We start from the raw sequence: 14,654 nt of genomic DNA, 5'->3' as shown, positions 1-14,654 counted from the left end.
CGAATCGGCCTGGTTGTGACCGTCTCATCTCTCTCACCATGTTGTTGGCAAGATGATGGAACTGCCAGGTCCGTTTTGGTCTGGTTGTGACTGTCTCATCTCTCTCAACATGTTGGCAATGTTCGATTCGGTCTGGTTGTGACTGTCTTATCTTCCTCAACATGTTGGGAAGGTCCAATTCGGAGTGGTTGTGACTGTCTCATCTCTCTCACCATGTTGATGGCAAGATAATGGAACTGCCAGGTCTGTTATGGTCTGGTTGTGACTGTCTCACCTCTCTCAACATGTTGGCAAGGTTCGATTCGGTCTGGTTGTGACTGTCTCATCGTTCTCACCAAGTTGTTGGAAAGATGATGGAACTGCCAGGTCCAATTCGGAGTGGTTGTGACTGTCTCATCTCTCTCAACATGTTGGCAAGGTTCGATTCGGTCTGGGTGTGACTGTCTCATCTCTCTCAACATGTTGGCAAGGTTCGATTTGGTCTGGTTGTGACTGTCTCACCCCTCTCAACGTGTTGGATAGACAGTGGAACTGCCAGATCTGCTTCGATCTGGATTTGACTGCCTGATCTTCCTCAACGTGTTGGCAAGACTGCAGCGTTGCCAGGGCCGATTCAGTATACAGTACCATGTTGAAGGGTATAAAGAGAGGAGATACTCCACAAAAGACAAATATGGCAAGTCAAAATTATAATACTTCATATAAATACAGGTTTACTGCCACAAAAATGTACATAGGTGGTCATTCATTTTTTCTTTGTACAAATAGTATAAAATGCATTTTTACAAATTGATAGAATATCTAACTATATATGAATTTGATTAGTAATATTTTGGCAAGATGAGTATGAAAAAAAGTTAAAATGTCGGTAATATACCTAGAACTTATAAAATGAAGTTAAATGTATACACTGAGTTTATTTAAATGTAACAATGATAGAAACAAAATTTCAAAATAGGTCATGCAAGTACCCACGAGTTAAAGTTAGGTTTACAGTGACTCAGTAAGAAGGACAAAACAATATACATGTACAATCAAACTAAGTCCTGGCATCCTCTATTGCATCCACTTATTTATACACGAAAGGTGCTTTCAAAAATTAACCAGAATCTAAAACCATCTGGTGGTTATAACAGCCCTATTGGCATCTAAGATTTTGAAAGATGCCAAAAATTCGAAAGGAATTTAACGAAACCCTTCAAGATAAAGTATGAATAAATTAGAATAAATTAGAATAAGTTAAGGTTGTACATACTTAACAAGACAGAACAAAAATGTTCGTTTTTGAGGACGGCAAAATTAAATTCAACTGACTAATGGCCCATTTAAAAGAAGTTTCAGTAGAAACAACACCTCGAAATATCAGAAGTTACAGTTCAAGGAAGACTACAGGCATCTGCGTTGGTACAGATCTTTCAATGAAGACGTCTGATAACTATTTTTGCTACTGCCAGGGCTCAGTGGCCACTTCTGAAATGAAAACAGCACATGTGAAATGCCAAAAACGAAATGTACTATATATTATTAACACCTGTCTCTTGCTTTTAATTATCGGCAAACATGTGGCATGGAAGACAAAATAATGACATCGCATCAGATAGAGACCCTGTGCACAGTGCAAGATGAACCAGTGCCAGAGCTTGAAAGTTCTCTGTACGTCAGAGGTGTTGCCCTGATGTAACGCCCACATTCTACTGTCCATTTTTATTGTCTAGTACGTATGGTAGCAACAAATGTCATCATTACTCAGTGGTGATCCTGGAATCCAAGACAGATTTCCATTGCAACAACATTGCAAATTTCTCCACTTACATTCACGAAAAGGGCACCAGATTATAATTACAAAGATTTTATTAACATGATCAAATAAATATTATCCCAAATTTGCTATAAATAGATTAACAATATCTACAATTCCAAATAAAGTCTAAAAATCCGCAGAGTGAAAAATGTCTTTTGGCTTCATGTGAAAATGCCTGAATAAATAATGTAAAGAGTGTGACATAATGATGGGCGAAATCTAAATGGGACGGAAGACTGAATTATTGTTTGTCGCATTCATATGAAGTAACCCAGCGCTGAGACTTAACGAGTCACTAGCGTCAGAATTAGGCACGGGCGAATGAATATTCGAATGTGGCGTCAACGAGCGCCCGAAATCCCGTGGGCTAAATGCATGATCATCCATACATCCCGTGGCCAACATTGCCTGGGCACGAGATTGAGACCGTGCTATGAGTTCGTTGATTTCTTCCATTCTGGACATGTGCTTGGCTCTGGAAGACAGAAAGAAATGTTATGACGACTGTGAGATAGAGGCAAGCAGATTTACAATACATGCTTCCCGAAATTGGTGGCTTGCATTGGAACTAACTTTTTCCCCCTTGTCCGTCACTAAAGGCATTCAAGTGTGTTGGTCAACCATGACTATCTCCTTTGTCCCTCCACCATAAGGCCTTAAGTTTCCCCTTACGACATCACTATTTCGGACACTCAGCACCCCATTACTGGAAAGGTGTATAGTTTAGGTCCCAACTGACACTGCGTCAAAAGATGGAAATAAGGTTGAAGAAATTCAAGCCAAGATATTACAAGCAGAGAAGTAATAATTTTGGTAACAAGCATATTGTCAACAACACAAGCTTTTTAGAAAATCTTTGTCAGTCTATCAACTTGAAAACTCACACAACTCTCCGTTTGACTTTAATACTGACACTGACTTTAAAACTGCAGCATTTCAAACGGACTGACTCACCTCTCAGCAGCACCCATGTTCTTCTTGGCCTGTATGAGTCGATTCCTGAGTTTTTGATTGTCATCCTCAACAGCTGTCAGCTGATTCTTGGTGATAATGTGCATGGCTTTCTCAGTGTTCAACTGCGACTCAAGGTCATACAGCTGCAACAAGAAAAACTTCATTATCAACTTGCTCATGTAACACTGACTATTAAGGCCAAGCAGAAATCTTGGCCAAATCTAGCATTCTTCTTCAAAGTCTCTGAACTTGGAGAGCTAAATCAATTGATTTTTTCCCCCCGACGGATATTTGCTAAACTCCTCTCTCTACCCTCTGATATCAGACGCCTGGGGGAAAGCAGTTTGTACCCTATATCTAACTAGATGGCGGCTAACTAAACAGCCTCATCGGAAAGACACTGGACAATTTCCTCACCTTTGACTTGTTGTCCTTTGCATATTTCTCCTCCCGCTGCTGTGCTTCCTTCTCAGTGTTCCTCTGGGCCTCTAAACGTTCCATCAACTGGGCATTCAAGTCTTGCACCATGCGATTCAACTCATGCCTGAAATTGACAACACTGAGTGCAACGCTTGTAAGACTATATCCATTTCCCCAGAGTACATAGGAATAAACAAAACCTAATGTTGCATTCAACTCATGCCTGCAATTGACAACACTGAGTGCAACGCTTGTAAGACTATATCCATTTCCCCAGAGTACATTGGATTAAACAAAACCTAATGTTGCATTCAACTCATGCCTGCAATTGACAACACTGAGTGCAACGCTTGTATGACTATATCCATTTCCCCAGAGTACATTGGAATAAACAAAATCTAATGTCGCATATGTTGTGCACATCTGGGGCTTACAAAAAAACCTTGACTTTGAGTATACATGTAGATGCTGTTGTAGAAGTTAATGATGTGACATGACCTGACAACACAACGACAGGGAGCCCTCCTTACAAAGCAGCGGAGGTCATGATAGAATCTGACAGCTTTGGTTTCTTGGGACCAAAGCCAGCCAAGTACATGTAATAAGGCCAGTGGCAACATCTGTTGAGACACAAGAAATTGTCCCGAAAAAATTACAACAGACATAAACTACGTACTAGCAACTCTCCCTTGGAAAAGCTTCATGAATTTCTCCGACATGGTGTTTTAGTTTACGGCCCAATTTCCATTCAAAATAGGGAAAGAGTGAACAAGGTAAACCAATGTCTAAAATAGCTTCGTCATGATCCTGTTATAAAGCCAGACCCAGTCAGAGGTACGACTTGTAATGAATTCCACCCACCAAATTCAATTGACAGAAAAGGAGAATGAATCCAATATTACTTAAAGAGAGCCAAAGCCATAGGTGTTAAGCATGCTAAAGAACGTGATCCCTTAGTTAAAACCATTTTGCAAAGATTGCAAATATTACTGATCAAAGATTCAGAAGCTTTATAGCCCTTCACCAGAAGTTCAACATATTTGGATGCTTACGTCATCTTATAATTTTCTACGATACTCCTGAATAAAATGTCAAAACACACGTTTTTACTAACCATGGTATAGCATCTTTTCAAATCTAGTTGCATGTTACAAACTTGATTGAGGATATCTACTACAGGATTATACAGATGTTCTTAAGACAAATCTTTAAATGGTATTGAATTTGAATTAGTTTGAGAAAACCGACTCTGTTTCTCAGTCACATGTAATCAACTTTAGAAGCCAACACACTCCGCCAACAAAACAATGTGTTTTCTTTCTTTGACTCGTGCGTAACCATCCACAGTCTATTCTAGGAATTCGATGTTATCATCAGTGTTCAGACATGACCAAATGAATTTTATACCTTGTATCAATGTCGTCGCCGTTAGTTAGCTGCGCTAGGGTAGCACGAAGGGCAGCATTCTCCGTCTCCAACTCATGAACTCTGAAAGCAAAGAAAGTGTAAGCTGAAGTCATAAACCAACGATTAGTGTATATCAAAATGTATTCTACTCTTTAAAGGCAAAATACATGTGTTAAAAAATTTGAAATTTGAAAATTGAACTTGAATCTGAAAATTTCCAATTGTGTAAATATGTATGAATATAAATTTCAACAACTGACAGACTGATATACAAATTGATATGAATTACATAGGCCAACTCCATCAAAAGCCCCTACAAATCTCCTCATCTCCACTTACTTGGCATTGAGTTTATTCTGGAGAGAACCTTCGAGTTTATTCGAGTCCTGAACCTGCTTCAACTGGCCGCTCGTGTCACGATACTTCTCCTCCGTCTGGAGGAGTTCCTCGTTCAGACGGAGGTTCTCCTTGTTCTTGTCGCTGATCTGCTGCCGCGCCTTCTCCAAGTCGTGGCACAGCTGCTGCGACTGCTGGTTATACTTGGCGCGGTCCTTCTCGAAATTCTCACTGGAATTGGAAAGGTATAACATGAATAGTAAATATCACAAGCGAGTAAATGAGTACAATTACCTTTTTTCATAATAGCTATTTCCATTTCCAAGGAAGTCTGGTTTAGATTGCTTCAACATCTAAAAGTGTTCTGAGCAATGTTAAGAAGCAGCTCACATGTATTTCTTAACCTTTGATTTCTAGTAATACTTGAAGACCTATGTTCAAAGTAGGCCCTAATCTGCAGGTCTCTGTGACTGATGCTAAAAGGCTGGAAAAACAATAGTATTGTATGTAGGCCATTGTACATTGCTTATTTGACACCGCAATGACTTCTAAACTGCATGATGCCTCAGCTAGAGTAAACTGATGAAACGAAAGAACCCGCACCTCAAATCAGTGGCAAGAGTTGAGGGAACAGAACAAGACTTACAGTTGCTGCTTGAGTTCTAAAGAAGCCCGCCTATTCTTGCCTTGCTGCTGGATCTTCTTGGCCTCAAGTTGGTGATGTAGGCTGTTGTTCTCGGTCTAAACAAAGGCAGAGTTGTTAAGAAAAGACAAACATGGAGCACAAGGAATTTCAACTTGGATATGTTCCTTCCTATGTCTCTGATTTAAGACCTCTAGCTACTGACTCCCTCCATATAAAAGGTGAATCGCCAAGTCAGAGAGTTCCACAGCTGATTGTGACAGTTGTGCGGGTGATATTTCGATCAATGAATCTAAACAAATTGTTAAGAGCACAGCACAAAACAATTTACAGTGCTAAACACTTCTACAGGTTTTGCACTGAAGGGTAACTTCATCATTCTGGGATATATCTACTCATTTTCAATTCAGAAATTCAGGGGGAACAGAAATGTCAAACTCACCTCTAGTGCCAGAACCTGTTCCTGCAGGGTCTGGGCCCGCGCCTCCTGAGCAAACAGCGTAGCTTCAAGATCGTTCATGTCATCCATGACCTTCTTCATCTTTTCTCGCGTCATCGCCAACTCAGTCTCGGCCTTGGCCAACTGACCTTGAAGGAAGCCGACCTTGTCATCGAAAATGGTCTGAAAAGATTAATAAGAACAAGATTAAAAAGATTAATAAAAACAATAAAAGTACCAGTGCATTGGTCAATATAAATCAAAGTGCTATTATAATGGCTGCGAATACTTCAAGGTATACAGTAGTTTACAGCAGACTATCCTATTTTACAAACGGCATGAAACGTCGAGATTTATTTCCAGGTTCATCAAAACTAAAGAGCTAACGATAAACTATTGAATTTTACAAAAATGAAACTCACCGATTTATTTTTGGTGTCATCAAGCTGTAGCCTCACTGTCTCAATCTTCTGTTCGGCAAGTTTACGATTCGTGATCTCCTCATGAAGTTGCGTCTTGAGCATCTCCGCTGTCTTTTCCAATGTCTTGTTACTATTGGCAAGCTGTTCTTTGGCCTCGGCAGCATTGCTCAGCGCAACTTCAGCAGCTTTCAGATTGGCAGTAGTCTGGAAATAAGATAGCCAAGTATTTGGTAGAGTAAGGTATAAGACCTTTAACAACATTTGTGCATGTGAAGGGTACACATTCTGATTAGAATCAATGGATGTGTCATGACATCAGGAAGATGACTTCAAAGACGGCCAGCCCATTACTTTCTTCTTTAGTATGCCCCTGGGCATTAGAACTCGTAGCATTTCGATTCAATTTCCATTTGGAAATAGCAATGGTCCACATATTCTGCCTGCAGCTGCAGTTGGAGGGCTATCGCTCACACAGGTTACACTATAAGCCTCAGTGGAAAACTCAATCTTGTGAATTCAAGCAGAGAATTCCACAAGGGGAGGGCCCCAAGAACTCTTGATGGGGAAGTCCGCCTAGGGATGTGTTGCTGGGTGGTTGAGACAGAGTGGAATGATAGATACCTTATTGAGTTTGTCCTTGTAGTCGTTCTTATCCTTCTCGAGCTTGGAATGATTATCATGATAGACCTGCTTGAGCTCTGCCACATCACCGTGAAGCCGGTCTTGCTGCTCATGAAGCTTCTCTCTCAGTGAGGCATTGTGCTCCTTTAGCTTATCCATGTTTTCCTGAAAAGTCAATGGCAAGGAAGTCAGGTTGAGGTACTTGGTTCTTTAGGAAAGCACTCTTAATTCTAATACATAAAATGGAATAAATTGATAAATTAAACTGAAATTTATATTTACAACAAGTGTAGAATGAGTGCCACCATTGCTGACATTATGTTTCTGCCAGATCTTCAGATCATGTCCGTAGCCCTTCAAAGCACTTCAACAAGCAAATCTAAAGAAGAGAATAAAGGTCTTCGGTACCATAAGGGTAGTAAGCCTTATTTTCGAATCAATGAGCCTCCTACCTGTAGCTGTTTGATGGTCTCCTTCTGAGATACCGTCTCAGTTTTCATATGACCCATCAGCATCTTGGAATCATGCAGCTCAGACTGCAGCTGCTGCTGCCTCACCTCCAGCTCTTGTCGTGCCTTCATTTCACATTCGAGATCTTGTATCGCCTTCTCGTTTGCTAAGACCTGAATCTCACGCTGCCGCACGGTCTCCTTCAGGTCATCGTTCTCTTCTCGCACCCGCAGGAGATGCATCTCGACCGATTCTCGGTCGCAGTGGATGCTGCGTTTCTCCTGCTCCATTTCGCGCTGGATTCTCTCGACCTGGAGATCACACTTGGCCTGCAGATGGCTGATCAGGGCTTCCTTGTCTTCAAGTTTCTGGCACATTTCCTGGAGTTCTGAGCAGGAAAGAAATAATTAATTTCAGATCATAACATGATCGTCGGACAACAAAGCTTTTCTTTAAGGTATTCATTTTCTGTTGAAATTTACCACTTATAGCAAGCACGACATTTACCTGCAAAAAGATTTTGCTTGTCTTCCTTGTGCTGATCAGCAGTTTCTCTCGTGACGACTAGCTGGGCTTTGACCGTGTCTAGCTCAGTTCCGAAGGCTTCGGCCCGGCTCTCCTCAGCAGCAGCCTTTCCTTCCAGAAGCCGGCATTGCTCCTGGAAAAAGAGAAGAAAAAATTAACGTTGATGACTATTATAACTGAGTGCTTCAAATCCTAGAGCTTACAACAAACTAGAGTTTGAAAAAAAATTAACATTGATGACTATTATAACTCAGTGCTTCAACTCCTGGAGCTTACAACAAACTAGAGTTTGAAAAAAAATTAACATTGATGACTATTATAACTCAGTGTTCAAATCCTAGAGCTTACAACAAACTAGAGTTTGAAAAAAAATTAACATTGATGACTATTATAACTCAGTGCTTCAACTCCTGGAGCTTACAACAAACTAGAGTTTGAAAAAAAATTAACATTGATGACTATTATAACTCAGTGTTCAAATCCTAGAGCTTACAACAAACTAGAGTTTGAAAAAAAATTAACATTGATGACTATTATAACTCAGTGTTCAAATCCTAGAGCTTACAACAAACTAGAGTTTGAAAAAAAATTAACATTGATGACTATTATAACTCAGTGTTCAAATCCTAGAGCTTACAACAAACTAGAGTTTGAAAAAAAATTAACATTGATGACTATTATAACTCAGTGCTTCAACTCCTGGAGCTTACAACAAACTAGAGTTTGAAAAAAAATTAACATTGATGACTATTATAACTCAGTGTTCAAATCCTAGAGCTTACAACAAACTAGAGTTTGAAAAAAAATTAACATTGATGACTATTATAACTCAGTGTTCAAATCCTAGAGCTTACAACAAACTAGAGTTTGAAAAAAAATTAACATTGATGACTATCATAACTCAGTGTTCAAATCCTAGAGCTTACAACAAACTAGAGTTTGAAAAAAAATTAACATTGATGACTATTATAACTCAGTGTTCAAATCCTAGAGCTTAAAACAAACTAGAGTTTGAAAAAAAATTAACACTGATGACTATTATAACTCTGTGCTTCAAATCCTAGAGCTTACAACAAACTCAATTATTATTGTTGGCCAATTATCATTGATGATTGAGTGGGGCAGACAAATTAGGTCTGAAAATGTGCATTTGAGCAGGAAATTCGAGGACCACTACAATCTGTTGAAGATCACCAACCAAGTCATGTGGCACTCGCAAGATCATGGTATATCAACACCACGCAGCTAAACTGCATCCTCTGTCATTATAATGATTACTTCATCATTCCACGCTAACCAGTTACATTATCATCATTTTAGCAGCTACATGTGCAGCTATTCTCCTCTGACTACAATTGGACATCAGCATTCGACTGCATCCCAGATCTTCACTAGTTGTTAGCTACATTTACTTTTTCCAATTATTACAAAAGTTGTTCAAATTACAGCTACAACTAGATGGCAAAAAGCACGTTTTTCAGCCGATTCAAGTTCCAGTTAAATAAGGTCATTAATTTCAGATCATAACATGATCGTCGGACATTAATATAGTTAGTATAGTTCCAGTTAATAAATTAGGTCAATCATTTCAATGTCATAACTTTAACTCTGAAAACAAATGCATTTGTTCTACTATCTTGGTTCCCATGTTTTGGCCAAGCAATAGGATCAGGAAAACTACTTCGACCAACTACATGACTGACCTGATCCTCGTCCATCTGCAAAACAATTTGCTTATCTAAACCAGATTCGCTTGTTAATGCTGCAAAATCTGTGCAATGTCTAGGTAATCAATAATTCCTGGCCAAAGTTTGCTTCTTATAACAAAATCACCAAACACGTGGGATTGAAACAATAGTCAAATTGTCCACTGAGTATAAAATGCACCGATATAATGAGCAACATGATCTGCATAAATCTTCAGCAGAATTGAAAATTCCTTTACCTTATTCAAATTTTCACAGGAAGAATATAAAACTTTTCGAAATCTGTTGTTCTTCATTGTCCTTGACCCACTTACTTTGACCTTGTCCAGTGACCTTCTCTCAGCATCGAGGTTATTCAGCACCAAGTCGTAGTCTGTCTGAAGGAGTTGTACCCGCTGTTGTTCCAAATTGACCTCATCTCGCAACTTGTCACCATTGGTCCTCTCTTGACGCAGCTAAAAAAGAAAAATATTTCATCAAAAATGGCAAGCTGAAAGAAATTCGCCTGAATCTGCTATAATATCTGACCTGTTGAAGGGAACAACAGAGGATTTCTTCTTCAAATAACACTTTAACTTCAAATCAGGAATGAAGAACACACTTTCAGTCTCTTCCACTCTGGGCTGGTTGTTCAAAGGTTTGCTATCTCCTAACGGTGGTATGGTGGAAGCAGTCACTATGCTATCCAGGCTTCGAACAACCGTTGCCCCGGAAACTATAACAGTGCACCACAGAAAATCTGTTGTTCGGCACTGGCATCGTAAATTTGTTATTGGTCTCAAACTCATGAAAGGAAGAGACGGAGTTTGCAATATTGGGTTCACATTTGTAGAAATGAATATCATGAACATACCACAGTTTTCTCTGTTTCTAATTGTTTCTCTAAAGTAGCCGCAGTCTTCGACAGATTCTTCACCTCCTCTGCCAAATGATCGTTCTGAACCTTCAGTTGGCCGTGGTCGGACTGGAGGTAGTTCTGAGACTTGTTTGTGTGGTGGAGTTCAGTCTCTAATGCCACGATCCGGTTCTCTTTCTCGTGGACTTGCTTTTCTACGCTCCTGTGCTGGTCATCGATCTTCTCCAGCTGTACAGAAAACAAGCAGAAGATATTACGTCAGACGTTCAGACTTTTATCAAAGAGAAAGTGACGTTCCCCACATGTGCAGGACACTTCTGAACAAGTTCTTTTTCACAAGTTTATTTTGGCGGACTACCAAATGCCTTTCAGTTTTCCAATCAAAAAATATGGTTTTGTGATACAAACCTTTCTAACCAACTCAGCCACTTCTTCCTTCTTTAGAGCGAGAATCTCACGTTCCTTATCCAAATCTTTCTGCAACTGATACTTCTCCATCTGGAGGGCAGTTTTATCATTGACCAGGCGCTGGTTGACTTCAACGGAGGCAGAGTTCTCCTTCACCCTGGTGGTGAGCTCCTCTTGGAGCCTCTGCTGATCCTCCCGACATCGAATGTTCTCCTCCTTCAGAAGGGCGACCTTCTTTCTCTGAGATTCAATCTCATCTTTGAGTCGACTGAAAGGTTATGAATTTGAATTGTGTAATCAAATTTTCAACAGAACTGAAATTAAATGTCGCTAGCTGCAGGACTTCTAAAATTCTCAGGCTTTCCTTGGACATCTCAGTCACACCACTGAACAATTACTTTGGCAATGATGGCTGCCCACTTGACTTTTTCACCTTGATTTCAGAGATAATTTTGGAATGGGATGCCACCTGCTCAACTCTGGATTTGATGAATGATTGAATGAAGTACTGGCATGTGAATATTGTTCTGGGTAAACATGAAAACTGCAACAACAACCAAGATCAGTCAATTCAAATCTTACGCAAATCAAATCAGTTCAACCTACACAGCATTTTCATTGAGTGTTCCAATCTCTCTCTCCTTTGCTTCATTCTGTCTCTTGGTCGCCTCCAGCTCCAGAACGACCTTCTTATTCGCCGTGGAGATATTCTTCACCTGGTCTTCCTTCTCACTGTGGATCTTTCTCGTCTCCTCCTCCATCTGGCGCGTGGCCATCTGGACCTCAGAGTCGCGTTTCTCCAGCTCGTACTCTAACATGTCTTTCTCTCTCTTGTACATGTCGCGCTCGTCTGCTACAGCCTTGGATGAGTCAATTTTTCAGTTAGAATAGTCTAAACAGTTTAGGTGGCAAGGTTGTGGGTTTCACGGACCAACTCTCTTATTAACTTCAGAAAAACTTTTCAATGACTATAAACCCTTGTAAAATATCTTTGAAAGTTACTATGATTTCTTAGAACTGGCCACAAAACACCAGGCTCTTTCCCAGACCGCTGGCTCTAATTCTGAATATTATTTACCTCCAGTTTCTGCTGTACTTCAAGTTTCTCTGTTTTGAGTTGAGCGCTGACTGTCTTCTCCTTGGCAAGGTCTTGCTTGCTTTCATGCAACTGAAACACAAATAAAGATGCATAAGTGAAGAGATCAACTCAGGTATCCAGCATGACACTGGGTAAACTGATCTAGGGCCTAACATGGGAGAGTGAAGTCATCCTGTCGATCAAACCTTTTGTCATCAAAAAATATACAAACAAAAATCATGCCCTATGAACTTATATCTAAGCTGGCCAAGCATTCGATAAGAGACACCAATCAAAGTAGCAGCTCTATAAACATTCCTATCTAGGGCATTCAAAGAGTGTAAAATGCTTACACTTGGTTAAGTCAAACTTCTCTTAATTTTCACAGACTGACAGAGATGAACTCGGCCTATCCCCCTGCAATTGACGATAAAATTTTGAGAGATCACAAGGGCAATCGGTGCTGATTTGACAGGTAGAGCCTATCCCAAGGTTAAGGAAAGTCCAAATGAATATTGAACCCAACTTTGTCCAACAAAACCATTTGAATTGCCAGCACCTGACTCAAGTACAAATGCTACTTTTCTTCTCCCGATGTATATGCGTATCTTCTGACTCCTTCAACTTCTTACCTCTATTGCTCTGTCCGTCAAGTCTACTTGAGCGGCATCAAGGTTCTGCTGCAGTGACTCCACCACATGTCTGTTGTCATGTTCCGTACCACTCAGCTGGCGGATTATGCCAGCCTTCTGATCCAGCTGAACCTGGTAGCTATCAAGCTGGAACGGTAGGAACTAAAAGTGAGTACTTAATCACCACATTCTTGAATGAAATGGCCAGGGCCATTGTGCTCACCTCATGTGGAAGAAAGATGGATAAAGAGCATGGTATTGTGTCATGTAGTGTTAGGTTTGATGTAGGTCCAAGCAATTACAATTTCCCCAAAATGGCCAATTTACAGTACATTCGACCTCTGTGACCTTGAAAAGTAGGTCAAATCAAAGAAGACCCGGGTGACACATTGAATGGTTGTTAGAATTAGATGTACCTATGATATAAAATTGGTGCCAATCGGGCAAGTCATTACTAGGAATAATGGCATTTTGAAGAATTTAGGATTTGGCCCCCTCCCTGGAGGCCAAACGGCAAATCAGATTGCACCAAACTTCGGTACCTGAGATCACCTGACCAAGGGGTACATGTGTACTTAATTTGTGATCAATAGTCATTGCAGTTAAGAAACGTGCCATAGTTACGGCCTGACGGCGAATTTACGCCATTTGACCTCTGTGACCTTGACAAGAAGGTCAAATTAAAAACCTGTGTGACATATACTGTATGGTGGTTAGATGTACCCATGATATCAAATTGGTGGCAATCGGGCAAGAAGTTAAGGAATAATCACATTTTTAAGGTTTTTGGATTTTGCCCCCTGGTGGTCAAGTGGTGAATCATATTGGACCAAACTTCGGTCCCTGAAATCACCTGACTAAGGGGTAAATGTGTACCAAATTTGGTATCAATAGTCATTGCAGTTTAGAAACGTGCCATCGTTACATCCTAACGGCCAATTTACACCATTTTACCTCTGTGACCTTGAAAAGGAGGTCAAATCAAAAACCCGGAGGATATATGATGCACCTTTGCTAGAAGTACCTACCATATTTTTTTCAAAATTTCCCGACTACTATTAAGGGAGATATTGTATATTTTCACTTTTAACGTTTGGCCCCCTGGTGGCCAAACCATGAAACGAATCGGACCGAAACTTGGTCTCCAAGGTGTCATTACATAAGGGTACATGTGTACCAAGTTTCAACTCAATAGCTCTAACAGTTACGAAACGTGCCCTGCTAACGGACGACGGACGACGACGGACGACGACGACGACGACGACGACGACGACGACGACGACGACGACGGACGCCACGGTATGGGATAAGCTCACCTCTGCTAAGAGGTGAGCTAAAAATGAGTTGGAACTACAAATTATAGTATAAGAGCATGGTTCTGAACCTTCAGCCAAGCACTGCATCCTAGATTTTGAGGTGTTGGAAGAGGACAACCTAAACATCATTGGCATATAAGAGCATGTTCTGACTCTTCAACCAAGCACTGCATCCTAGATTTCGAGGTGTTTGATGAGGACAACCTAAACATCATTGGCGTATAACAGCATGGTTCTGACTCTTCAGCTAAGCACTGCATCCTAGATTTCGAGGTGTTGGATGAGGACAACCTAAACATCATTGGAGTATAACAGCATGGTTCTGACTCTTCAGCCAAGCACTGCATCCTAGATTTCGAGGTGTTGGAAGAGGACAACCTCAACATCATTGGCGTATAACAGCATGGTTCTGACTCTTCCGCTAAGCACTGCATCCTAGATTACGAGGTGTTGGAAGAGGACAACCTAAACATCATTGGTGTATAAGAGCATTGTTCTGAACCTTCAGCCAAGCACTGCATCCTAGATTTCGATGTGTTAGAAGAGGACAACCTAAACATCATTGGCGTATAAGAGCATGGTTCTGAACCTTCAGCCAAGCACTGCATCCTAGATTTTGAGGTTTTTGAAGAGGACAACC

The 14,654-nt window shown here is 40.5% G+C and overlaps 1 protein-coding gene across 6 annotated transcripts in view; it reads right to left on the bottom strand.

The window, feature by feature from the left end:
- Nucleotides 1-706: 706 nt before the first annotated feature.
- The window catches only part of LOC135482562 (uncharacterized), a 43,716-nt gene continuing 29,768 nt past the window's right edge, over nucleotides 707-14,654 (bottom strand). For 4 of the 6 annotated variants that reach the window (XM_064762695.1, XM_064762700.1, XM_064762696.1 and 1 more), the window contains exons 21-39: nucleotides 12,699-12,845; nucleotides 12,067-12,156; nucleotides 11,595-11,848; nucleotides 10,989-11,256; nucleotides 10,578-10,808; nucleotides 10,039-10,179; nucleotides 9,722-9,736; nucleotides 8,001-8,151; nucleotides 7,496-7,881; nucleotides 7,044-7,208; nucleotides 6,423-6,626; nucleotides 6,004-6,183; nucleotides 5,565-5,659; nucleotides 4,922-5,149; nucleotides 4,583-4,663; nucleotides 4,228-4,254; nucleotides 3,173-3,299; nucleotides 2,756-2,898; nucleotides 707-2,276 (exon numbers count right to left, since the gene is read on the bottom strand). In XM_064762695.1, the coding sequence (XP_064618765.1) occupies nucleotides 2,021-2,276; nucleotides 2,756-2,898; nucleotides 3,173-3,299; nucleotides 4,228-4,254; nucleotides 4,583-4,663; nucleotides 4,922-5,149; nucleotides 5,565-5,659; nucleotides 6,004-6,183; nucleotides 6,423-6,626; nucleotides 7,044-7,208; nucleotides 7,496-7,881; nucleotides 8,001-8,151; nucleotides 9,722-9,736; nucleotides 10,039-10,179; nucleotides 10,578-10,808; nucleotides 10,989-11,256; nucleotides 11,595-11,848; nucleotides 12,067-12,156; nucleotides 12,699-12,845 (3,189 nt within the window). In that variant the 3' untranslated portion in view covers nucleotides 707-2,020. The remainder of the gene's footprint in view (nucleotides 2,277-2,755; nucleotides 2,899-3,172; nucleotides 3,300-4,227; nucleotides 4,255-4,582; nucleotides 4,664-4,921; nucleotides 5,150-5,564; nucleotides 5,660-6,003; nucleotides 6,184-6,422; nucleotides 6,627-7,043; nucleotides 7,209-7,495; nucleotides 7,882-8,000; nucleotides 8,152-9,721; nucleotides 9,737-10,038; nucleotides 10,180-10,577; nucleotides 10,809-10,988; nucleotides 11,257-11,594; nucleotides 11,849-12,066; nucleotides 12,157-12,698; nucleotides 12,846-14,654) is intronic. The other 2 variants (XM_064762699.1, XM_064762698.1) reach the window with 2 other exon arrangements.

This window comes from Lineus longissimus, chromosome 2 (assembly GCF_910592395.1).
Source record: "Lineus longissimus chromosome 2, tnLinLong1.2, whole genome shotgun sequence".
Classification (NCBI taxonomy): Eukaryota; Metazoa; Nemertea; class Pilidiophora; order Heteronemertea; family Lineidae; genus Lineus; species Lineus longissimus.
This window is presented reverse-complemented; position numbering and strand designations above follow the sequence as displayed.